This window comes from Mustelus asterias, chromosome 16, assembly GCF_964213995.1.
Source record: "Mustelus asterias chromosome 16, sMusAst1.hap1.1, whole genome shotgun sequence".
NCBI classification, from domain to species: domain Eukaryota; kingdom Metazoa; phylum Chordata; class Chondrichthyes; order Carcharhiniformes; family Triakidae; genus Mustelus; species Mustelus asterias.
In genome coordinates, this window is record NC_135816.1 from 44,699,857 (window position 1) to 44,724,677 (window position 24,821).

Below are 24,821 nucleotides of genomic sequence, written 5' to 3' on the forward strand. Positions count from 1 at the left end.
TGATCCAGCCACACCCGGATCGCTGGGCTCCCAGGCTTGTCTGGGCCAGCTCCGACCCCCCCACCCCCGTGCTGTCTCGACCCCCTCCATGCCTGCCCTGATCGCTGGCCTCCCTCCCTCTATCACTGCGGAGTACAGAATGGCATTGGGACACCCCCACTCCCACTAATCTCCCCCCAGAGGCCCCAGCCTCCTTCTGGCCCCACCCCCTTGGTACTGCTCAATGTCCAGTTGGCAGTACCAAGGTGCCCCCTGGGTATTGCCACTTTTGCCCTTTGGGCGGTGCCAGGGGGCCAGGCTGACACTACCAAGCTGGCACTGCCCAGGGGGCACCCACCTTTATTACTGAACCTTTGGCAGGGCCTCCATGGGCCCCCTTCACTCCAGCGGAATCGGACCGCCAGCTCCTCCTTAGTGGGGAGCTGTTGTAAACCTCACTGGAGTGAAACACTCGTGGCAGCAAGGTGAGAGGCTAGCGGGCCCAGAGACTTCAGTCCTGGGCCAGCTAATTACATGTTAATGAGCATTTGAATTTGAATAATTTATACAGTTCCGCACCGATTTCTGGCATGGAGCTGATGGCGTCAGAAATCCGGTGGCCGGAGATGCGCCCAGGCGGTGGTACCCAGCAGGGAAGCCGCTAAATGGCCTCCGAGCAGCACAGCAGCCTGGGAGATCCGCCTTCGCAGCGATTAGTCATTCGTGCTTTTGGAAATCCTGTTGTGTCTACCAGAGAAGGCTTCAAGATGATCTCTTCAACTAGAGGCTGTGACACCCCCACATCAGACTCTGGTAGCTTGCAAAGCCAAGTGGTCTATACTGTCTGCTGTCCACCCAGAACCTCTGCTGTCTATTTGTGATATTCATTTACTTGTAGGGATGCCATTAACCTGATCACAAAAATGGTTTCCTCTGCCTTCTTCTTTCATGGCAACATGAAACATATTAATGTTGTACTCAGGTAGAACTACGAATTAGCTATCCTTGGGACGTCCTTCAGGAGAATCTGCTACCATTACCTGGTCTGACTTACATGTGACTCCAGACCCACGGCAATGTGGTTGACTCTTAACTGCCCTCTGAAATGCTTAGCGACTTACTCATGTCATGACGCGGAGCTGATTTTTCCCTCTGCTCGATTTTGGAACCAGTCAAAGGGATATACCTCACCTCATAATCTTATACGAGTATACGTGAGGTAGTAGGAAGTGATTGGTTTTGGTAACTTAAAGCAGGATCTGACACCCTCTATCATGAACAATTAACAGCTGGAGCTGGGGATTTCCACGCCAGCTTTCTCACCAGAACTTACCTTCTGCCAAATTCTCGTAAGATTCTGCCCTGTATGTTTGATATCTTGCAATTGCAAAGTTGAGAAATAAGTTCACTGTCTCTTCAGCAATGCTGTAATTTAAGTTAATTTATACTTCCACAAGTTGGCTGTAATTCAAATGCTACACTGACCAAAAGTCAGATTTGCTTATACTTTTAGCATTTAAATTGCATAAAATAATAATTAATAAATTAACTAATTGCAAGATATATTTAACAATGTTCAGGCATTTTCATTAGGATGTTCAATAGAGTTCTCTGGTGAAATTATAAGATATCATTAATGCACATGGTGTGAACTCCTCAGAAATCTTTTATCCTCTCAGAAACCTTTTATCCCCCCCATCAAAGTGCTCTCTCAGGGGGACTGGTAAATCCTCAGACTCAAATTTTATAGAATGTGGGTGGAAGAATTCATTACAGAAATTACACGCTTATCTTCAGCTGAAGCGCTGCATTAATCTATAGTTCCCTTTGTCGGGGGAATAATCATTTCAGTATTAATTTTTTTGCTGAAAGCTGCTTTTGTGTCTAATCTTTGCAGATCTCCAATCTCTACGTATATGACAGTGTGTTGCTGCTGGCTGATGCCTTCCACAAAAAACTGGAGGATCGAAAATGGCACAGCATGGCTAGTCTGACGTGTATAAGAAAAAATTCTAAACCGTGGCAAGGTGGAAAGTCTACATTTGAAGCAATCAAAAAGGTACTGTGTGTTTCACTGTACAATTCAAATAGTATTGCACTTGTATCAGTACAACAAGCTTGTAATAGTTGAAGTTATGTAAAATTATTCTTCAAATTCCCCTTGGGAAGATGACTTTGTGGAGAATTTGTAGAAAAACAGATGCAGGGCTATATTTCTGTCCTAACGTTTTGTTGGACACATGAAGAATCACACCTGGTTCACTAACATCCTTCAGGAGAATCTGCCACCATTACCTGGTCTGGCTTACATGTGACTCCAGACCCACGGCAATGTGGTTGACTCTTAACTGCCCTCTGAAATGCTTAGCAAGTCACTCATGTCATGACACGGAGGTGATTTTTCCCTCGGCTCGGTTTTGGAACCAGTCAAAGGGATATACCTCACCTCATAATCTTATACGAGTATACGTGAGGTAGTAGGAAGTGATTGGTTTTGGTAACTTAAAGCAGGATCTGACACCCTCTATCATGAACAATTAACAGGTCTTTATTTTTTAAACTGGTGTCAACCTTATTAAAACAATTAACAAACTGAATCAAATCCCAGTAGAATGCTGTTCAAATATTACAAGACTCCTTCAGGAATAATGAAATGAATCATGACAGAATTCACTCACTCTCAACTAACATACAAACAAGCGTCTTTTGAAAGTACTTTGGTAATGCTCTCATCCGGAACACTTTCTGAGTTGGTATCTCTCTATTTAGATGGTGATTTTATGAAGCCGTACATAAGACTGCAGGATTTACCTGAGAGCCTCGTCTTCCTTCCTTCTGACTCAAGAGGTGCCAAGCATACTCTAACAGTTACCCCCTCTTGTCTGGGTTTATATACCTGGAATTACCTCAAAGTATTCCTGCAATCTGAGTGGCCTGAGGCTGTCAACAACTCTCACATTTGAATTCCAGTGGTTCTGCGCCTCTGTGTGCTTGCTTTAAACTCATTGGTCCAAGTCAAAAGCCTGTTTTGGTTAGGTTGGAACACCGACTTTGATACAAATGTTGCATTGATACAAAAGGCTTTGGTATAAATGTTGCAAAAACCTGCTTCTGCAGCCTGCTCTCTACAATTTAAAATCCACGCACAGAGACCTGCTTTTTAAAGAGACAATGCTATCTGATTTTTTTCTTTTTTGTTTTAGCATTTCTTTTCACTGTTTACATTTGTCAAACACCACATTTTTAACCTTACATACACAACTTCACAACACTCAATTGCATCAAAGTACAACACAGAAACCAGAAAGGAATGGAACAGGATGAACAATCCGGCATCAGCCTAAGCATCAGAGATGACAAGGGCACACCCACCCCTGTTGGCCATGCTACGCTCTTCTTACTAACATCTGGAGGCTGTGCCAAAACTGGGAGAGCTGTCCCACAGACTAGTTAAGCAACAACCTGACACTGTCATACTTACAGAATCATACCTTTGTAGATTATGACCCAGACACCACCATCATCATTCCTGGGTGTGTCCTGTCCCACCGGTTCACCAGAGATGGCAATGTAGTGGTACCCCCGATGAAGGAGCAGCGCTCCGAAAGCTCGTGATTCCAAACAAACCTGTTGGACTTCAACCTGGTGTTGTGAGACTTCTAACATAATGGTGTACAGTCAAAAGTGAGTTTTTCCAGGATAATGACTCTGTTCCCCCATGAAGTCTCAAGACAACATGGGCAAGAAAACCTCCTGCTGATTACCACCCTGCCCCCGCTCTTCAGCTGCTGATTCAGCATCCCCCTTTGTTGAACAAGCACTGAGGGTGGCAGGGTACAGAATATACTCTGGGTGAGGGAACTTCAGTGTCCATCACCAAGAGGGTCTCAGTAGCACCACTGCTGACTGAGCTGGATAAGTTCCAAAGGGCATAGCTGCTAGAATGGGTCTGTGGCAGATGGTGAAGGAATTAATAAGCAAAAGCCTACTTGACCTTGTCCTCACCAATCTACTTGTTGCAGATGCATCTGATCATGACTGCATTGGTGGGAGTGACCACAAGTTTTTTTCTGGGGATGAAATCCCATCTTCACAATGAGGATACTCTCCATTGTGTTGTGTGGCACTGCCATCATGCTAAATGGCATAGATTTCAAACAGATGAAGTAAATCAAAACTGGGCATCCATGAGGCACTGTGGCCCATCAGCATCAGCCCGATGGATCAACCCTGGTTCAATGCAAAGTGCAGGACGGCATGCCGGGAGCAGCACCAGGAAGACATAAAAATGAGGTATCAACCTGGTGAAGGTACAACATAGGACCACTGGCATATCAAACAGCAGAATCAGTACACAATAGACTGAGAGAAGCGACCCCACAGCCAACGAGTCAAATCTAAGTTCTGCAGTAGTGACATATCCATTCGTGGTGATGAGTAACTAAACAACTAACTGGAAAAAGAGGCTGCACAAATAATCTCATCCTCAATGATGGGGAAGTTCAACACATCGGGGCAAAGGACAAGATTAAAGCATTTGCAACCATGATCAAGCAGAAGTATCGAGTAGATGATCCATTTCGGCCTCCTCCTGAGATTCCCAGTGTCACACCCACCATCTTCAGTCCATTCACTCCACGTGAACTCAAGAAACTGCTGAAGACATTTGTGTTAACAACTTGTGCTCCAGAACTACCCCCCCTCCCCCCTCTCCCCCCCCCCCCCCCCCCTCTCCCCCCCCCCCCCCCCCCCCCCCCCCCCCCAATTACAACACTGGCAACCCAGCAATGTGGAAATTTGCCCAGGTGTGTCCTATCCATAAAATACGGGACAAATCCAACCCGGCCGATTACCACCCCATTATCCACTTAATTATCAGTGAAGTGATGGAAGTTGTTATCAGCAGTACTATCAAGTGGCAATAACCTGCTCACTGATGCCTAGTTTGAGTTCAACTAGGGTCACTCAATTCCTGACCTCATTACAGCCTTGGTCCAAACCATGAACAAAACAGAGGTGAGGTGTGACTGACTGCCCTTGGCATCAAAGCAGCATTTGATCGAGTGTGGCAACCAGGAGCCCCAAAGAAACTGAAGTCCCTGGGAATCGGTGGCGGGCGGGGGACACTCTCTGCTAGTTGGAGTCATACCTAACACAATGGAAGAGGCCAATCATCTCAATCCCAGGCTATCACTGCAGGAGTTCCTTAGGGTGGCTTTACTGACCTTCCTTCCATCATAAGGTCAGGAGTGGGGATGTTGGCTGATCATTGCACAATGTTCAGTATAATTTGTGACTCCTTAGATACTGAAGCAGCCCGTGCTCATATGCAGCAAGAGCTGGACAATATTCATGCTTTGGTTCATGCCAGACAAGTGCCAGATTATGACCATTCCCAACAAGAAAGAATCCAACCATTGCCCCTTACTATTGATGGAGCCCTGGACCAGCCTGGATGAGTGCAGCTGCAACAACACTCAAGAAGCCCGTAGCTATCCAGGACGAGGTAGCCCACTTGATTAGCAACCCATCCACCACCTTCAACAGTCACTCCCTCCGATGCGCAGTAGCAGCAGTGCGTACCATCTACATGATACACTGCAGCAGCTCTCCAGGGCTCCTTCAGCAGGCAGCAACTTCCAAACGTGCAACCTCTACCAGCATGAAGGACAAGAGCAGCAGATGCATGGGGCCACCAACACCTGAAGATTTCCCTTTTAAGTCACACACCATCCTGACTTTGAATTATATTGCAATTCCCTCACTGTCACTGGGTCAAAATCCTGGATCTCCCTTCTGAACAGCACTGTGGATGTACCAACACTTGGGCTGCAGCAGTTCAAGTAGGTGGCCCACCACCATTGAGGGACAGGCAACAAATGCTGGCCTAAACAGCAATGCCCACATCTCAAGAAAGAGTAAGGTAAGGTTTGCATATCAATTGCCATGCATTAGGAACCATCTGAAAATGAAATTTAAATTGTAAACTTCAGATGATTCCTACTGTCTTGCATCAATAGTTAGAGGGAAAAAAAAGAAAAATTAAAACCATTTCGAGCTTCTAGGTAACTATTGTACAGACCCACACTGAATCCCCACAAGTCTCACCTTTACCGCCCACCTCAACCTGATTACAGCCAGACCCCCCCATCCCCCCACCAACTTATCTAGCCCCCTACCACCACCAAGGGAACTCTTCCACCCCAAGGCCCGACTACACCTCCCGGATGGGCGAATGGGATCTTCTCAACCCTTCTGTCACCCATGGGATTCCTCCCACTGGGCCCAATTTCACACACCATCACTACCACCACCCCTCCCAACGCCCCCCCCCCCCCCCCCCCCCCCCCCCATCCCCACCGCCCCGATCGTCTTGCATACTTCTCCTTGGCTTGTCAAGGATCTAGAAACCTGGCTGTATCTTTAAACTTACCTGGGTTGCAACAGCCAGTGCTGTTAAAGAAGGGGGGCACCTATTACTTACCTTTGGATGCACAGCCCTTGATGCTAGGCCCCAGGGATGCCCTGTCTTGTCCAGATCTCACCCAGCCTGAGTTGGAAGGTGGAGTAAGATAGGATCAGCTGGATTTCAAGGTAAGGATTTTTGAGCTGAATGGAAATCTGACTCCATTGCCACTCGTCTGAAGTTACAGCCCAGTATCTTCAGCTGAAATTCTCTCAGCATTTGTCCAATTTTCCAGGCATAAGACTTTGCATAAGACTGACAGAATCTCTGGGAGAAACACCATCAATGACAGACAAACTCAGGAGGTCTGGCAGCATCTGTGGAGAGTGAAACAGTGTGTTGTTTCAAGTCCAGATGACACTTCTTCAGAGTTAACTCTGTTTCTTTCTCCCCAGAGCTGCCAGACCTGCTGAGTTTATCCAGCATTTTCTGTTTTAATTTCAGACTTCCAGCATGTGCAGGATTTTGTTTTTATCATAAATGGCAATGTTGTCCCTTCAAATATTTTGCTGGTCTCTTCCTGGGGTTAAGGCAGGAGTTTTGGAGAACCCCAGTGTGTTTCTCTTTTTGTGCCTTTTGTTTTTGTTTGCATTCAGAATGTGCTTAAATTGCTGAATCAATATAGGTGTCCTCTTGAGACCTCAGAAAGAAGCCCTGGGGCCTCCCTTCCTCTGGGCTCCAACCTGTCCACCCTATTGCATCTAAAGGCCTGGTTCAATGGCTGCAGCCTTCTACCTCTGAATTGCCACTTTTACCTTTAAATTCAAAATAACAAGGTCCAGCCATTAACCTCATTGGACTGCGTGGGTTTGTCATCTAGGGCTCGTGTGCACCAGACCCATCATCTCCTTTCGAATTTGTGCTATAATTTCAGTTTACTTTTTCCCTCTCTGTTCCTCCTTCCCATCTTGGATACTTTACTCACTTTTCATATACGGCCTTAAACCACGGGTTAGAAAACTATTTGACTGTGAGGGAAAGCAGGGGTATGGGGCTTCTCCTGTTTTCAAGTTCAATAGAAACGAAGAATTAGTGGAAAGATCAATTAAAATTTTATGGACAATGAAACCTCAACAATATGATGTCTGGTCTATTTAAGAACGCAAGCTTCCAGGGACTAACAGATAACACAAAAAAAACAAGGAAACAGTCATTAAAATTCACCAAGGCATTCTTGCAGGGGTTCAATATTTCAGACAGTAATGGCAAAGTATGCAACCAGGCGGCATAGTAGCACAATGGTTAGCACTGCTCCCTCACAATGCCAGGGACCCGGGTTCAATTCCTGGATTGGGTCACTGTCTGTGTGGAGTCTGTATGTTCTCCCTGTGTCTGCGGGTTTTCTCTGGATGCTCCAGTTTCCTCCCACAGTTGAAAAATGTGCGGGTTAAGTGAATTGGCCATGCTAAATTGCCCCTTTGTGTCAGACGGATTAGCCAGGGTAAATGCATGGGGTTATGGGGATAGAGTCTGGTTTGGACTATGGTCTTGATGGGCCGAATGGCCTCCTTCTGCACTGAAGGGATTCAATGATTCAGTACATTTTTATTAAGGCAGAATAAATGATCTTTCTGGTATTCTAATGGAGATTGTTTGGTTCCATGTAATCTAACAACAGACCAACATTCACCTTCTCAAGGACAGCTCAGGATGAGCCATAAATTCCCATTTGAATGCTATTCACTTTAGGGTTGCTTATGCCTGATTCTTGGTATTGTATTGATTATATCTGATTCCATCACTCTACAGGTTTACCTACCACCACATTACAAAACATAACTCTATTAAATATAAGTAATAAAGGGCAGGATTTGCAGCCCTCTATAGAGGCACGAATGAGGTCGGAGGACACAAAAATTCACACAGCTGGCAGGTGGGCTGGTGTACCAACGCCATCCCACCCGAGCCATTTTTCCAGAGGTAGGATTGGCAGTGGATGGGCTAACAATGGGCATCCCATTAATGTAGGCAGATAGTTCTACTTAAGGTTAATTAACAGAGGCTGATTGGTTTCCCCAGCCAACACCCACTTCTCCACACCTCCAAAATAGTGGTCTGGCTGTGGCCATTTAAAAAAAAAATTTAGAACTTTTATAAGTTGCCAAGAGGGCACCAAGATGGAACTACACTTTTCTGTTTCTCTCCCTCCTTCCTGAATTGCAGGCGGTACTTCCTTTGCAGCTAGCAGTCGCCTATTGGACAGTGAACCCGCCCTCTGGCCACTAATTGGTAAATTCAGGGAAAATCAGTGCCAGCTGACTGTTTCGCACACTGTGCAGAATTGTGACCTCATTTGACCCTGATGTCAGCATCCTGACCCAAAAGACAAAATGCTGCCCCTTGCTAGAGAAAAGGGTAATTTAAGATAGGTAAATAGCGTGGCAGGGAAGGGAGGGTGAGATCCAGTGATTTATTAATTTTAGTTTGATGTGGGCTCAATGATGACAGCTCTTTATTAAATGCTATGGCAAGCTCTTCTAGAAATAAAATAAGTTGTAAAAGGCTTGCAAACATTTCTATCAATACTTTTTATATCAAGGATAATGAAATGCCACTAAAAGCCTCATTTTATTCACTGTGGAACGGTCAGCTTCTCTCAGCGTGCAATTTTTTGTGCAATTCAATTATAAACTTGTTGAGGCCTTGAAAGATACCCGGAGGGCTTAAGCAGCTGCTTGAGTGTGGAGACAGATTTGTAGCAGAAAATCCAACCAAGATTCCTCAAATTATGTACCAGCAGCAAACAGGCTTATCCTACTAACTGAGGGTAAGTCATCAAGTGTTCCTTTATGCTCAAGTGGCATTCAGTGGCATAGTACTGGTACTCTGCTTTTTATATTGCTTTCTGTCATGAATAGTATATAGTGTTAACTGAGAAAATAAAATCCTCTGATCTAGGGAATGGTATTATCTACTGGACTTGCAACCTAGATGTCTTAAGTTCAAATTCCACTGTGACAACTTGTAGAATTGAATTTAATCGATGTGGTAATTTGTGGAACAGCGCTGTTTAGTTCCTTAGAATCATATCTGGCTGGCCTACATATATTTCGTGCTCGCTTACATAGTTGTCTCTTAATGATGGCTTAAAATTCATCCAAATTATGAGTGAGAACCACTAAATTCAGCAGATTAGTTCAGAAAAGCCCAGATAACTCATCAAAACAAATCCCATTTAATCTCAGTTCAATCAACTCTGTAATGTCTTTCATACTGACATCAAGAGATTAGGACCCAAGTAGTTTCACAGGTTGGTCATGCAATGGCCTGACATAATTGTAGAATCATATCTATCAGCCTACTGTCCAGACTGCTCTCATGTTATAATTATTACTTTTTTATACACCATGTTCTCAATATAGAGTCTGAAATCCATGCTATGAAGGAAGGCTACGGGAATGTCTTGCTGATCACCTATTGTCAACTTCCCCACCTCCACCATTGTGTCCCTTTTTACCGCTTCCCTGTAAAATAAACATCGCTTGGAGGAAGGTTTGTGTAAATCCCTAGGAGTTGGTGATTTCAGTGTCTCCATTTGGAGTTTCCCCTTCACAGTTCTGCCAAACTCCAAATTCCTGTTTCACAATGTTGCTAACTCCACAATTCTGAAGCCCAGTTGTCTCAAGGTCCAGATCATCTGAGTGTTACCACATTCCGCTTGCAATCACCATCCTGAACTGTTAAATATGACATAAGCCTAAATATGAGATTAGTCAAAATGATGTGTCTTGTTATATACCCTCAATTTCCAAAGATGGTAGAGAACAACAAATAAATAGATAAAGGAGTCTTGCATTTATATTTTAAAGAATAATGGGCAGAATTTAATGACTAAAGTACCAGTAAAATTCTATACAACAGAAACTGAATTTGAGTTGTCCAGTAAACATACATCTGTGGGCCTGAAAGTATGTCCAAAATAACAAAAGCATTATATTTATTCATTATAAAATCGCCAATCATTTGATTCAACATGAGCAATGATAAATTGAATTCTATGGAAAAATATAAGAAAAGATGTGCTAATTGTTTTCCTGTTTCTTGCCTCGTTTTTCAGATTTGTTGTTTATGTGGACTTTAAATGTCAAATCCATAAGTGTATTTTTGCTTTTATTTATAGGGAAAAGTGAGTGGATTAACGGGAATGCTCAATTTTAGGGATGATGGTACAAATGCCAATGTTCTGTTTGAAATTCTTGGTACCAGTTACAGTGAGGAAAAGGATAGAGGGCTTCAACGTGTAAGCAATATTTTGTGTTCTGGCATTAATATGAGGTGTTAAACTGTGCTTGTTTAATTCATGCATTTTCTCCATGTATTTTGATTGCGAGAGTTCTATTTTGCTTTTGATTGAGTACAATTTAGTTAGGTGTATGCCATCAGCTGCACCTTCGCCTTGTAGTTATAATATAAAATTCAAAGACAATGAAGCAATGGTTTCCAATCATGTATTTTCAAAATTATGATTATGTCCTAAGCAAAACTAGGACTATACTAATGTTCTGCTGTTTTCTGATGGGGAAAGCATGGTCATTGATTTTCCACCGGCCCTTCCCAAATGTCAAGGGGGCAGAGTTGGACAATCTGCTGAGATAACCCAGCAAATCCATTCTGTACATTCTTCATAGTACTTAGCAAAAGTTTGGTCAGCCAAGAGCGGGCTTGGATTTTTCTGACGCATCAGAAAAGGTCAGAACATCAGGAATTTTCCACAGTGCCCTACCTATCCTCACATCTCAAATTCGAGGAGAAGAACAGATCATCTTGAACACTGTTGGACCTTCTCTGGGGTTCTTCTTGACCTTGAAAAAGATGTCATTCTGCTCCAATATGCCTGGCAGTTCATAGTAGCTGATTGTCACTGCCTAATTTGAAACTAGTTTTGGGCCCGTCCACGCAAGCACTTTTCCGCTTGCAGAGTGGCCCCATCAAAGTCGGCAAATCTCAGTGTCCAATTACATCAAATGGTGAAAACAAAGCACTGCAGTGTCTAATTCAAAATGTACATGGCAGAGGTGTGTCACCATTATCTTCAATTCCGACAACAAACTCGGTTTTCTAATACATTTTTAGCTGTCTCAACACTTTATTGCTGTACAAAACCATAAAATGCTGGAAATACTCAACACACCTAACAGCATCTGTGGAGAGAGAAACAAAGTTGACATTTCAGGTCAGACCTTGTGTCAGAAATGGGAGATGTTAGAAATGTGATAGACTTTGAGCAAATGAAAAGGAAGTAGGTGGGAAGAAGAACATTCCCTCACTTGTCAACCGTTCAGGATCACTGGAGCCTGTTGCTGCTGCTTCCACACACAAACGAACATCCAAATTAGGAGCAGGGGTAGGCCATTCAGCCCCTTGAGCCTGCATGAACAGGATCATGGCCGATCTGATTGTGGCCTCAACTCCACATTCCCGCCAACCCCCAATGTCCATTGGCTTCATTAAACAAGAATCTATCTGTCTGTACCTTATAAATATTCATTGACCCTGCCTCCACAGCTTTCTGGGAAGAGAGTTCCAAAGTATCTCAACCCTCTGAAAGAGGGAAATTCTCCTCTTCTCTGTCTTAAATAAGAGACACTTTGTTGTACTATGTCACCTATTTGTAGCCTCTCCCACAAGTGGAAACATATTTTCAGCATCCACATTATCAAGTCCCACCCACACCAGGATGTTCAATCAGGTTGCCTCTCATTTTTTGAAACTCCAATGGATGCAAGCCCAGTCTGTCCAACCTTCCTCACAAGATGACTTCCTCGTCCCAGGTATTAGTCGAGTGAAACTTCTCTGAACTTCTCCTAATGCATTCATATCCTGTATTAAATCAGGAAACCAAAACTGCACACATACTCCAGATGTGATCTCACCTACGCCCAGTACAACTGTAGCAAAATATCCCTCCTATGATATTCCATTCCCCTTGCAATAAACAACAATATTCAGTTTGCCTTCCTAATCACTTGCTTGATAACTTCTGTGATTTATTTACCAGGACAGCCAGATCCCTCTGCAAGAGACCGACAATGTCTCTCAATTCAAATAGTATACTGCTTTTTGTTAATTCTTCCTGCTGTAGTGGACAAGTTCATGTTTTCTCACATCGTAATTCATCTGCCAAATATTTGCCCTCTCACTTAACCTATATCCATTTGTAGACTTCTATTGTCCTGTTCACAACTTAATTTTCTACCTATTTTTGTGTCATCAACAAATTTAGCCACCATACATAGAATCTAAGTTGTAAACAGTAGAGGCCCCGGCATGATTGTTGTGGCACTCAACTCATCTTATCTTGCCAATCTGAAAATAACCCATCTATGTCTACGCTCTGTTTCCTGTGAGCTAACTAATCCTCTCTATGAACCCAATCCTCTATCACACACTGAACCGTAAGGTTGTTGCTTCCACAAACACTGAACCCTGAGACTGTTCATTCCACAAACACTGAACCCTGAGACTGTTCATTCCACAAACACTGAACCCTGAGACTGTTCATTCCACAAACACTGAACCCTGAGACTGTTCATTCCACAAACACTGAACCCTGAGGCAGCTGCTTCAATGCACATTGAACCCATACTTTCTTCCTAACTCTGTAATCTCCTCCAGTCCTCTAACCTGCCAGGACATCTGTAGTCCTCTAATTCTGGTCCCTTGAACATCCTTGACTTTAATCCCTCCACAGTTACCGGCTGTATTTTCAGCTGTTAAAGCCCTAATGGCTTGATCTCCACCCGAACCCCTCTGCGTTTCTAACTCTTCTTTCTTTAAGATGCTCCTTATACCTTACCTACCTCTTTGACCAAGCTTTTGCTCATGTATTCAAATATCTTTCTGAATATTTATGCAGCTTGATGTCAAACGTTGCTTGATAACACTCCATTGAAGTACCTTTGGAACCTTACATTAAAGATTCTGTATGAACGCAATATGTTCAACCGGGTTCAGTTCAACTGATAAAATATAACAAGAATTGGCAAGTTCACAGTCTTTTATAAGTTTATGAGAGTTTAATGCAGCAGGGTATGTTTCAACCAGGCCACATGATGCAGCATAAAGATATGAATTTCACCATAATTGGAATTCCAAAAGAGACAGAGCCAACAGGAGAACTGATTTACACAATTACTCAGGGAATTATTGCATTATACAAATCGACGGGGAAAAAAATCAAAGTTTGCTCTCAATCTGTAATGGGACATTATATTTTGTTTCAGTGCCCCTTAACCAGGAAGGTAGAAATTACTACGGTCTGTTTTGTTACCCATTTCAAATTGCGCAAGTTAAGACTTGTATTCCAGTAAGTTCCAAACTTTACCTTGACACCTCGGGCAGAATTCTGCCTTGCCTCTGACGGCAGGTTCAATGGCTGGTGGGGGAAGGAGGCGGGGTGGGTGGGGGACAATTGGGCGGGAGGCCCAACAGTCAGTTTTACACTGGTGTGAATTTCCCGCAGGACCTTCTGCTGGTGCCGCCATGGCGGATTGGGAAACGCACTGGAGGCTGGCCTGAAATTCATTTACATGCCAAGAATGGGATTCAGCAGTAGCCCGACCGCCCATGCCTGATTCTCCGTGGCGCCAGCGGGAAAACACGCAAGTGCGAGACACATTTGGAACAACATGGCGCTCAGATGTCGGGACTTACCGGAACAATGCCTGGGGCTGCCTCCAGAGTTCAAAATGGAGGCTGCCAGCAACCCTGGACCCCGGAACATCACAGCAGTGGGCAAGGGGAGCATCTCCCAGATTCAGTGTCCTGCAACCCCACTCTCCACCCATGATGTGATGTGAATATGTCTTGTTGATGACTTGGCATGGATTTTATAGATGCAGATGGCAGTTGTAATATTGTATGTACATCAGCTGCAGAGAATGGAAAGGGATTTCATTCCATTGGAATATTGCCCACCCACTTTTCAATATAATTTACAACCGGTTGAAGACGCCCCCATTCACTTTGAGATGACTTCATGCAAGTGCAGCAGTAATATTGGGGTGATGTTTTCTGCCTCATATGCTTTAATTCACAACAAAATGAAAAGGCCATCCAGGCTTTTTAAGCACTGAAGAAAAGATGGAATTGAGGGTGAAGAGTTTTCTTCTTCTTGGTTTGGTTTGATGGCAATTCCTTTAAACACAATCAAAACTTCATAAGGAGTCACAGGAATCTGTGCCTGTTCCAGGATGTTCCCACTGTAACCTTGGTGTGATTCCACTGGAACAGCCGGTTGCTAGGCTGAGAACCAGGTATACTGCAATCCTGGCCTAACCTCCAGTTCAGAGGTGCCTGATGGAAGTGAAATTACCAAAACTGGAAATAAGGCAATTTATATGGAAGGATGATCCTGGGGAAGAGACTTCCTCAGACACAATTTCGGGTCCACCAGAAATCAGTTCAAAATCATGGTTCTGACCCCTAAAGACCATTCTAGAATTTTTTGAAGGGGAGTCACAGTGCCATCCCACTGATACCTCGGGGCAACGTGACATTCCCCAGGCACTCACCAGACTTTCAACATCCCAAATAAGCTGGTGCCCCTACTCCATGACCAAACAAGTCACTGGAGCTCTTCCTCGCCTTGGGAACTTTGACCATATCAGTTTCGGGGTCTGAGGCATGAACCTCTGAGCAAATGCAACAAGATGTATGAAGTTTTCTGGCCAAGAAATATAGGGGGCGATTCTCCCAAAAATGTTCGAAGTGCAGAATTCACGGGAAAACTGGTGTAAATCACGATTGTTTTTCAGTGCGAGTTCAGACAAGAATCTCCCACACTCAGCGCAATGCAGAGGCCACAATCGTGAATATCATTAAAAGCTCGGGGGGGCAGGGCCTATTCGCGCCAGAGTCTGACAGTTTTGGGCCTCTGCACAGTGCTGCCCCCTAGCCGCCCCACGTCCCGAATGCGGCTCCCGATCTCCAGCCCACCCAGCAGTGACAATTCCCTCCCCGCCGCCCCCCACCCCACCCCCACCCCCCCGAGAAGATCACCCCCCCATCCCACGGAAGACAGACCCTCCCGGCAGACCACACCCCCCAGCCCACCCTGACCGCTGGTCTCCCTCCAATCCAATCGATCCAAATGCAGAGTGGCAGCGGGAAACCCCCCCCACTGATCGACCCCTAGGCCCCGCCCCCTTGGTACTGCTCCATGTCCGATGGGCAGTGAATGCCAAGGTGCCCCCTGGACAGTGTCAGGGGCAGAGGCTGGCACTTCCAGGGTGTCCATGCCCAGATGTCACCACCACCCCGCAGCCCAACCCCGTGGGGTCCCCAATTTCCCCACCTCATTCCAGCGGGGTCGTCCCACTAGTTCCCCAAAAGTGGGGAGCTCATCTGAAGCCCGCCAGAGTGAACTTGTACTGGCAGGGTGAGAGATGCTATCAGGCCCGGAGAATTCAGTCCCTGGCTCAATAATCACATTTAAAATAGTTTTAAATGACTTACCTGCTGTTCTCGCCAGTCTCCAGTGTGGTCCCGACTGCACCCAATATCCAGCGCTGGGAGATGGACGCATGTCAGGAATGCATGCGTGGATCCCACGAATCGGCCGACACGCAATTCTCCCAGCCTGCCGTGCTAAAAAATTAACACGGTGGGATTTGGGAATTGCCCCCAAGAAGTTAAATGTCATTGCAAACTTCAACCCAACCCAAATTTAATAGAAATGCTGCAATTGTGGTTCAGACAGGCCTTGGAACTGTAGATATGGCCATAGAAACCTGAGTTACCTTTTAAAATGACGTATGTAAGTGACATTTGTTCCATTCAATATAAGCCGGTTAATTATTATTGAATCCAAATTCCATTTCGGAAGTTTCAGACACAACATTGCTTCCAGTGGGACCTTAAATAAATGGTTAGCTCTGTCATGTAAACTCTGTGTTACGGAGGATATCAAAGGACAAGATAAGGTGGACTAACTTGCTCACCAGTCAGAATAGATTGGACAGCCTGGGACTTTTTTCTTTGAAACGTACGAGACTGAGGGGTGATCGTATAGAGGTGTATAAGATCATGAGAGGCATGGATAGGGTGAAAGCACTCAGTATTTTCCCCAGGGTTGGGGAATCGAGAACTAGAGGGCATAGGTTGAAGTTAAGAGGGGAATGAATTAATGGGAACCTGAGGAGCAACTCTTTTATACAGAGGGCGGTTCGTATGTGGAATGAGCTGCTGGAGGAATTGGTTGAAGCAGGGACGTTGACAACATTTAAAAGGCATTTAGACAGATACATGAATAGGAAAGGTTTAGAGGGATATGGGCCAAATGCAGGCAAATGGGGTTAGCCTAGATAGGCATTTTGGTCGGCATGGACCATTTTGGGCTGAAGGGCCTGTCTCCATGCCACTGATTCTATGATTCTATGATTACAAGGAAGGAAAGGACTCCATCTATGTATATTTCTGTTGTGTCCATCTATGTCTGGACACAACAGAAACTATAATCATATTTCTGAGTGCTTTAAGACCAAATCTCCTTATATTTTTACAGTCAATTGGTAACAGAAATATTAGTGTATTATAATAGTGCATAACTCTTCAAGGGTACAATGTGATCATTCAATATTCTTGTGATTCCCCACAGGAGAAATGCAAATATTCTTTCAGGAAGGAAAACCTTTGGTTATTATTAGCTATTCTTGAGTTGAAGGATGGAAGATAATGGGGGCGATTCACCCAAACCGCTGCACTGCTTGGGTAGCGCAACGGGCTTGGAGACATCAGCGGGCGGCCTTTCGCGGGCTTCCCGCTGGGCATCACAAAGAGACAAAGATTTTTAGCGTAATCAGCTCCATGCTGGAAATCGGCGCGGAGATGATTATCAGATTGAAATCGGTATTTCGATATGATTAGCAGGCCTGGGACTGAATTCTCCAGGCCCGCTAGAGTCTCTCCCCCCACTCCCCCTGCCGGGAGTGGTTCCGTCCGGCGGGGTTTACTCCTGCTCCCTACTAATGGGGAACAGGCAGCCCGACCCCGCTCGAGGGAAGAGAGGCCATTGAGGTCCCCCAGGAGGTCAGGGGTGCCCCTTGGGTAGTGCCAGACTAGCAGTGCCAGCCTGGCACCCTGACACTGCACAAGGGGAAAACTGGCACTGCCCAAGGGCAAACTGACAATGCCCAGGGGGCACCCTGGCACTGCCTACCGGGCATCAGGTGGGACCAGAGGAGGCAGAGCCTTTTGAGGTGAGGCCTATTGGTGGGGTAATCAGTGGGGAAGAGAGGGAACTGTTTCCACCCTGCCAAAGGATCAGTGAGGGAGGGAGGGAATGAGGGCATTCAGCGCTGGCCATCCACTTGAAGGGGGAAGATGGCGGCTACCAGGTTTGGGTGATCAGGTCTGCCAGGGGGGGGGAGGGGTTGCTCAGGGCTGTCGAGGGGAAGATTGGGGCTGGCCAGGGGAGGTCCGGGAGCCCAGTGATCAGGGCTTAGGGGGTCGCAAGGCCAGCCTTGGGGGATTGTGTTGCTTACCAGCAATCAGGCTGCCCAGCGATTGGGTAGCCAACAATGGCGGGGGGCCAATGCACATGCGCCGATCTCCGCACTGTCAGATCAGTGCATGTGCAGTGGCCCGCACAGCGCTATGCTGCTGGCCTCTCGGGTGGGAATAGGCCCCTCCTCCCGATTTCCAGAGTGAATCACGCCCCAGAGTGCCGGAGATTCATTCTGGAAATCACGTTAAAAAGCCCGACGGGATTTAGTGCCTTTCTCCCGCACATTGGGAACTTAGAATTATTTTGGGAGAATCCCGGCTAATATTATTTGACAAAAACGAATACTTTTGTTTGCCTTAGTTTGGCTCAGTGGCCCTTTGAATACTGTCATAATACATTACGATTTTAAAGGCACCTGTATTTCAACTACATTCACAGTCAAATCCGACACAAATTTTGAAAGCTCTGTTCAAAACAGTTGGATTGATGGTTGAATGAAGCTACTTCTGAGTAAGCACAGACATATTTCCCCCTTTCATCTATGATTTTTTTTTGAATCCTCGTGACAATTTTGATAATCTAAAGAATGGCAGCTGGTAAAATATTTGTGGCTGCTACCTTCAGGATATGAGCTGAACATCAATACAGTGTCATCTGTGCACCCATTTCAGCTCTCGATTTGTATGTTTCATTTCTGTGGATCAATCTGGCGGTACCTTGCAATGTAACATAGAAACATAGAAAACTACAGCACAAAACAGGCCCTTCGGCCCCACAAGTTGTGCCGAACATATCCCTACCTTTTAGGCCTACCTATAACCCTCCATCCTATTAAGTCCCATGTACTCATCCAGGAGTCTCTTAAAAGACCCTATTGAGTTTGCCTCCACCACCACTGATGGCAGCTGATTCCACTCGCCCACCACCCTCTGTGTGAAAAACTTCCCCCGAACATTTCCCCTGTACCTACACCCCAGCACCTTAAACCTGTGTCCTCTCGTAGCAGCCATTTCCACCCTGGGAAAAAGCCTCTGAGAGTCCACCCAATCTATGCCTCTCAACATCTTATATACCTCTATTAGGTCTCCTCTCATCCTACGTCTCTCCAAGGACAAAAGACCGAGCTCCCTCAGCCTATCCTCATAAGGCATGCCACTCAATCCAGGCAACATCCTTGTAAATTGCCTCTGCACCCTTTCAATCTTTTCCACATCCTTCCTGTAATGAGGCGACCAGAACTGAGCACAGCACTCCCAAGTGGGGTCTGACGAGGGTCTTAGTGTAGTTGCGCTGGTATCTTCGGATTGCATTTGTTTGTGCCTTCTGCAAATTTTGCTTTACAAAGAAGCCTAGTCTCAAAGACCTTAGAGGAGGGTGGCATTAAGGACCCCAGCGGAAGCAGTTAAGAGGACACAGAGGTGAACTCATTACCAGTCAGTTGAGACATACTTGTCATTTTTAAACAGGAAGCTTTCCATTTGCCACTGCATTAACAGTTTTATCGACATCACCTTCTTTCTCTCCACAAAGATATCATTGTGTACAGACCCTTCACTGTGCTAAACCCTCATTCATTCCATCTATCCCAAACAACTTCTATCAAAGTTATTTGGATCTAGTTCATTCAGTATACATGTCTTGTGCTTTTTGCAACCATATTTCCCCTTTGGTGTTAGATTGTGGCATGTGAACTCTTAACATTAGTGCCTTTCCTAACTGTTAGCTGAATGACAGGGATGTATGAGGTAGATGACAGATATCTTTGTGTGAGCCTCTTCACAGCAGCAGATATGCCTGCTTGCTACACTTCATATGATACTGCATGAACAATCTGGTTGCATCTGCTTGTTGTTACATATGCAGGCATAGAGTGTGGCAGATTGGAAAGCACAAATCTACTAATGGTGCCTGGCCCTTTAGCTTTACGCCCTGAATCAGAATTCTATTCCTTCAACCCCCTGCCCACAGCTTGCAATCAGGGGCATTTGCACCTCAAGGAGCTCACACTAATTATTCAAGTTGGATTGACTGCAGAAATCACATCATGTTATGCCTAGTGCAGATATGTCAGAATGTGAACTCTATATTTTTTTAAAAGAAAAGGATGAAACGTGGAATAATGGACACTGCACTCTCCCAAAATGGCTGCCACAAAGTCAGGTGTCTGCTGTTTGCTGTTTCCATACTGGCAAGGATTACCTCATGCCTGAATACGCTTCTGGGCAGTCATTAAAATGTAACTGTCTGTGGCTGGAGTCCCCATCTTTGAAAAGGCGTTCTGATGCAAAATCACTTGTGGAATGTACAACTTCTATTTTCTGCTTGCTCACTGAAACTCAAGTATAATAGCTCCCCAGACTCTGTTTGCGAACTTCAAACATAACAAGAAAGATGTGGAGAAACCAGTTTACCACAAGCAGGTGTGAACAATTGCCAGTAATTCCCAATTGTGTAGCAATGACCTCTATCTCCGAATCATTTCTGTGAGCAATAGAAGCCATTGCTGATCTGGTCGCAGGATCAAAACTGACTTGAAATAACACATATTTCAAGAAACAGCCAGGTGCAAATCAGTCTGGAGACTGACAGAACACGAGGGACTATTGCTCCAGCAAGAAGACAGAATCACGTCTCACAACCTCAACCAAGAGGCTAATATGTTCCCACCTGCAATGAAAGTATGGGTGGAATCTTCCCAAAAATTCAGAGAGTGTAGGTTCAGGCTTTTCTCACCATATTGAACAACACTCTGTGCATTTTAAAAGGGAAAGGGAGGATCAGACAGTCAGCTGGAGAGGTGGGGCCTAAAGAAGCTGGCCAGGCCAGGAATCACAAGATTGGGGTGCTCCATCTCCGACTTAAATAAAAGACCCTCCTGCTGGCCCACCATGGACATTAGAACCACCCCCCTGAGCATTGGAGCACTCCTACCCCCTCCAATGCAAGAATCAGGGCAACACCCCCCCCCCCACCACGCAAGGATCGAGATGACCCAACTATTCTCCCATCACCAGGGCTCTCCCCCCCTGCTCTCCTCCCAGGATTCAGGCTGGACCCCCCCCCACCTCATTACCTGCACCAGCCCTGCCACCACTCCTCTCAAATGCTGCAGTCCAATGCAAGCATCAGGGCGAGCCCATCCCGCCTAGGATTGGGATGCAGTTCTCTGCCCCTTTCACAGGAACCAGACCCCTCCCCACCTCAATTCAGGCACCACCCTCCCCTCTCACAAGCATTGCTCCCCTGAACACATCTGTGGAACTCCCCATTGGGGCTCTCTAAAAGGCCCATCCTTGGCACTGCCAGGTGGTCCATGTCCTGCAACTCTCCTGGTGTAGTCAACACTGCAGGTTTTGGGTTTTGAAAACCTGCAGTGCAGTCATGCCAGGTGGGTGGGGACATACGGTGAGAGTTGAAGTGGCAACGTTAAGACTGCTAATCACATTTAAGTATGCTAAGGTATGCTGAGATATGCTAATCAGGTTTGCGCCTGTCATGGACTTGAACTTGATCGTGTCACCGGCAGGGGACGGTGAAGATCGCCCTTGGGATTCTCGCTGGCACAAATCCCTCTCATGAGATTGACCTCTCATGAGATTTGATTTGATTTGATTTATTATTGTCACATGTATTAACATACAGTGAAAAGTATTGTTTCTTGCGTGCTATACAATCAGAGCATACCGTTCATAGAGAAGGAAAAGAGAGTGCAGAATGTACTCATAGCTAGGATGTAGAGAAAGTTCAACTTAATGCAAGGTAAGTCCATTCAAAAGTCTGACAACAGCAGGGAAGAAGCTGTTCTTGAGTCGGTTGGTATGTGACCTCAGACTTTTGTATCTTTTTCCTGACAGAAGAAGATGGAAGAGAGAATGTCCAGGTGCATGGGGTCCTTAATTATGCTGGCTGCTTTGCTGAGACAGTGGGTATGTAGACAGAGTCAATAGATGGGAGTCTGGTTTGCGTGATGGATTGGGCTACATTCATGATCTTTTCTTGCGGTCTTGGGCAGAGCAGGAGCCATACCAAGCTGTGATACAACCAGAAAGAATGCTTTCTATGGTGCATCTGTAAATGTTGGTGAGAGTCGTAGCTGACATGTCAAATTTCCTTAGTCTTCTGAGAAAGTAGAGGTTTTGGTGGGCTTTCTTAACTATAGTGTCGGCATGGGGGGACCAGGACAGATTGCTGGTGATCTGGACACCTAAAAACTTGAAGCTCTCGATCCTTTCTACTTCGTCCCCATTGATGTAGACAGGGGCATGTTCTCCTTTACACTTCCTGAAGTCGATGACCATCTTCTTCGTTTTGTTGACATTGAGGGAGAGATTATTGTTGCCGCACCAGATTCTCTATCATTCCTGTACTCTGTCTCATCATTGTTTGAGATCCGACCCACTACGATGGTGTCGTCAGCAAGCTTGAAAATCGGGCTGGAGGGGAATTTGGCCAGACAGTCATAGGTGTATAGGGAGTATTGTAGGGGGCTGAGAACACAACCTTGTGCGGCACCGGTGTTGAGGATGATCGTGGAGGAGATGTTGTTGCCTATCCTTACTGATTGTGGTCTGTAAGTTAGGAAGCTCAGGATCTAGTCACAGATGGAGGTGCCGAGGCCCAGGCGATGGAGATTGGAGATGAGTTTCATGGGAATAATGGTGTTGAAGGCTGAGCTGTAGTCAATAAATAGGAGTCTGCCATAGGTGTCTTTGGTATCTAGGTGTTCCAGGGTTGAGTGCAGGGCCAGGGAGATGGTGTCTGCTGTGGACCTGTTGCAGCAGTAGACGAACTGTAGTGGATCCAGGCAGTCCAGGAGGCTGGAATTGATTCGTGCCATGACTAGCCTTTCGAAGCACTTTATAATGATGGATGTCAGAGCCACCGGCTGATAGTCATTAAGGCACGCTGCTTGGCTTTTCTTAGGGACTGAGATGATGGTCGTCTTTTTGAAGCAGATAGGGACCTCAGATTGTTGTAAAGAGAGGTTGAAGATGTCTGCGAATACCCCCGCCAGCTGATCTGTGCAGGATCTGAGTGCTCATCTGGGTACCCCAGCTGGGCCGGTCTTTAACGGCCATTGCAGGACTTACGCCCACGGCTAGCACTGTCACTAAATCACAGCCTCGATCTCTTTTTCTACAGAAGCTTGGCTGCAACTCCTTCTGAAAACTCAAAGACTTTCAATCTTTATTGACCTTCAATCTTTATTGATCTTCAAAGAACCATGAGAGAGAGAGAGAGGACCCCATCCAGGCTCGCAATGAGTTCATTTTAAAGGAATAATTTAAGCTTGTGATTTGATTTCTTCGTAATCTGTGCACGCATTTTCTGTAAAACATGTCTCTTATGTGTATGTGACTGTCTGAAGGAGAGAGTGTTTAATTGTGTTTATATTGCGGGTGTTGTGTGAATAAACTTTTTTGATTTAAACTTTCAGAGAGTTTGCTTCATGTCTATTTCTGAAAGTCACAACACTAAAGAAAACCCTTAAAAAATATATAGCTCGTTGTGAAAAATTGAGAAGTGAGGGAATGGGAGTTATCCCAACACTCCTTCTCCCTGTCCATAACAGTAAGTACTCAGGGCACAGGCACTGTCTCACCTTCCCCCCCTGCTGTGCCCAGTGGAAAACCTGGACTTTGCTGTTCAGAACTAAAAATGAGGAAAAGCCATTTTTATGAGGTGTAATTGATCTGCTGTGCTTGAAAATTCACACTGCAATCTCACACACCAGCTACTTTAGGCATTTGGAAATCTTGATTCTTTAAAAACCAAGAGTGACAAATATATTTGAAAGTTCACACTTGCACTGATTCCCTCCAATATCATATTCACAAAGCTGCGGTAGATTTAACTGGACAGCTCGAGGCCCTGACAATTAACCAGTGGCGTTTCCAAAAATTACTTTGAAAAGGGGAAAGAAAGCAATTAACCTCTCCGAATGTGTCAGATTACAGCAATAATAATTAAAGGGATAGGCTAGGAAGTAAACATATCATTAGTGGAGCAGCAGAACAATTGTGTGCTGCATGGCATTGCGCTTCTGTCTTCATAAAACCCAGCTTGTTCTTCAATCTATTATGAGCAGCATCGCAAAGATTGGTTCCAATTTTATATTTTTAATGTATAATTATATTAATCACATTATAACTTCACTATCATCTTTTTGGTATAATGAGCTGTGACAAACATGGATCTTAAGCAAAGTTAAACAGTATAATTATATTATAATTAAAGTTAATGACATTGCTTTAATAATGCTTGTTTGCATTCTCCATATAGCTAGGACTTTGGAGTCCAACCACTGGATTGAATGGTTCCCTAATAGATCAAAAACTGGAAAACAGTATGGAAGGAGTGACGCTACGAGTTGTGACAGTGATGGTAAAACCAAATTCTTTGCTGTTATAATTAGTGGGATGTTTTGCAATCTACAATCATATTTCATCAATTAAAAATAACAACTTGGACTATTATAGTAAGATTTATTCTGCCAATATGTATTCTATCAATATTGTACCTTAACAATGACTTTCAGATTTAAGTGCACAAATGTAATATTTAACTTCCTCAAATCAGATATTTTTTTAAAAACCGACTAAGCACAGCCTGTCAAAAGCTGTATATTTTATTTAAAGCTAATATGTCACTGGAATGAATTAATGTTCTTTATCGCATTTAGGAGTCTCTCTTCTAGTGCTTCAATACCTCTTCCAGTATGCTTCTCAAGCAGTAATATAACAGTAACCAAGATGATGTTTGCAGCTGAAACATTTCATGTTCAAGAAGGAAGCAGATCATAGATACAGTAAGGAAGGATAGAATGCAAAATGGCACGTTGGTACATCAAGCCCATTCCTTCCATAAATCTGCCCTGTCATAAACTCTACTCCAACAATGTCAGAACCCAGAGTTACTGAATCAGTGATT

The 24,821-nt window shown here is 44.9% G+C and overlaps 1 protein-coding gene across 1 annotated transcript in view; it reads left to right on the forward strand.

The window, feature by feature from the left end:
* LOC144505344 (glutamate receptor ionotropic, delta-2-like) overlaps positions 1 to 24,821 on the forward strand; it is a 393,564-nt gene that overhangs the window by 253,866 nt on the left and 114,877 nt on the right. The window contains exons 7-9 of the mRNA XM_078231464.1: positions 1,877 to 2,038; positions 10,566 to 10,685; positions 24,174 to 24,275. Coding sequence (XP_078087590.1) covers positions 1,877 to 2,038; positions 10,566 to 10,685; positions 24,174 to 24,275 — 384 coding nt within the window. The remainder of the gene's footprint in view (positions 1 to 1,876; positions 2,039 to 10,565; positions 10,686 to 24,173; positions 24,276 to 24,821) is intronic.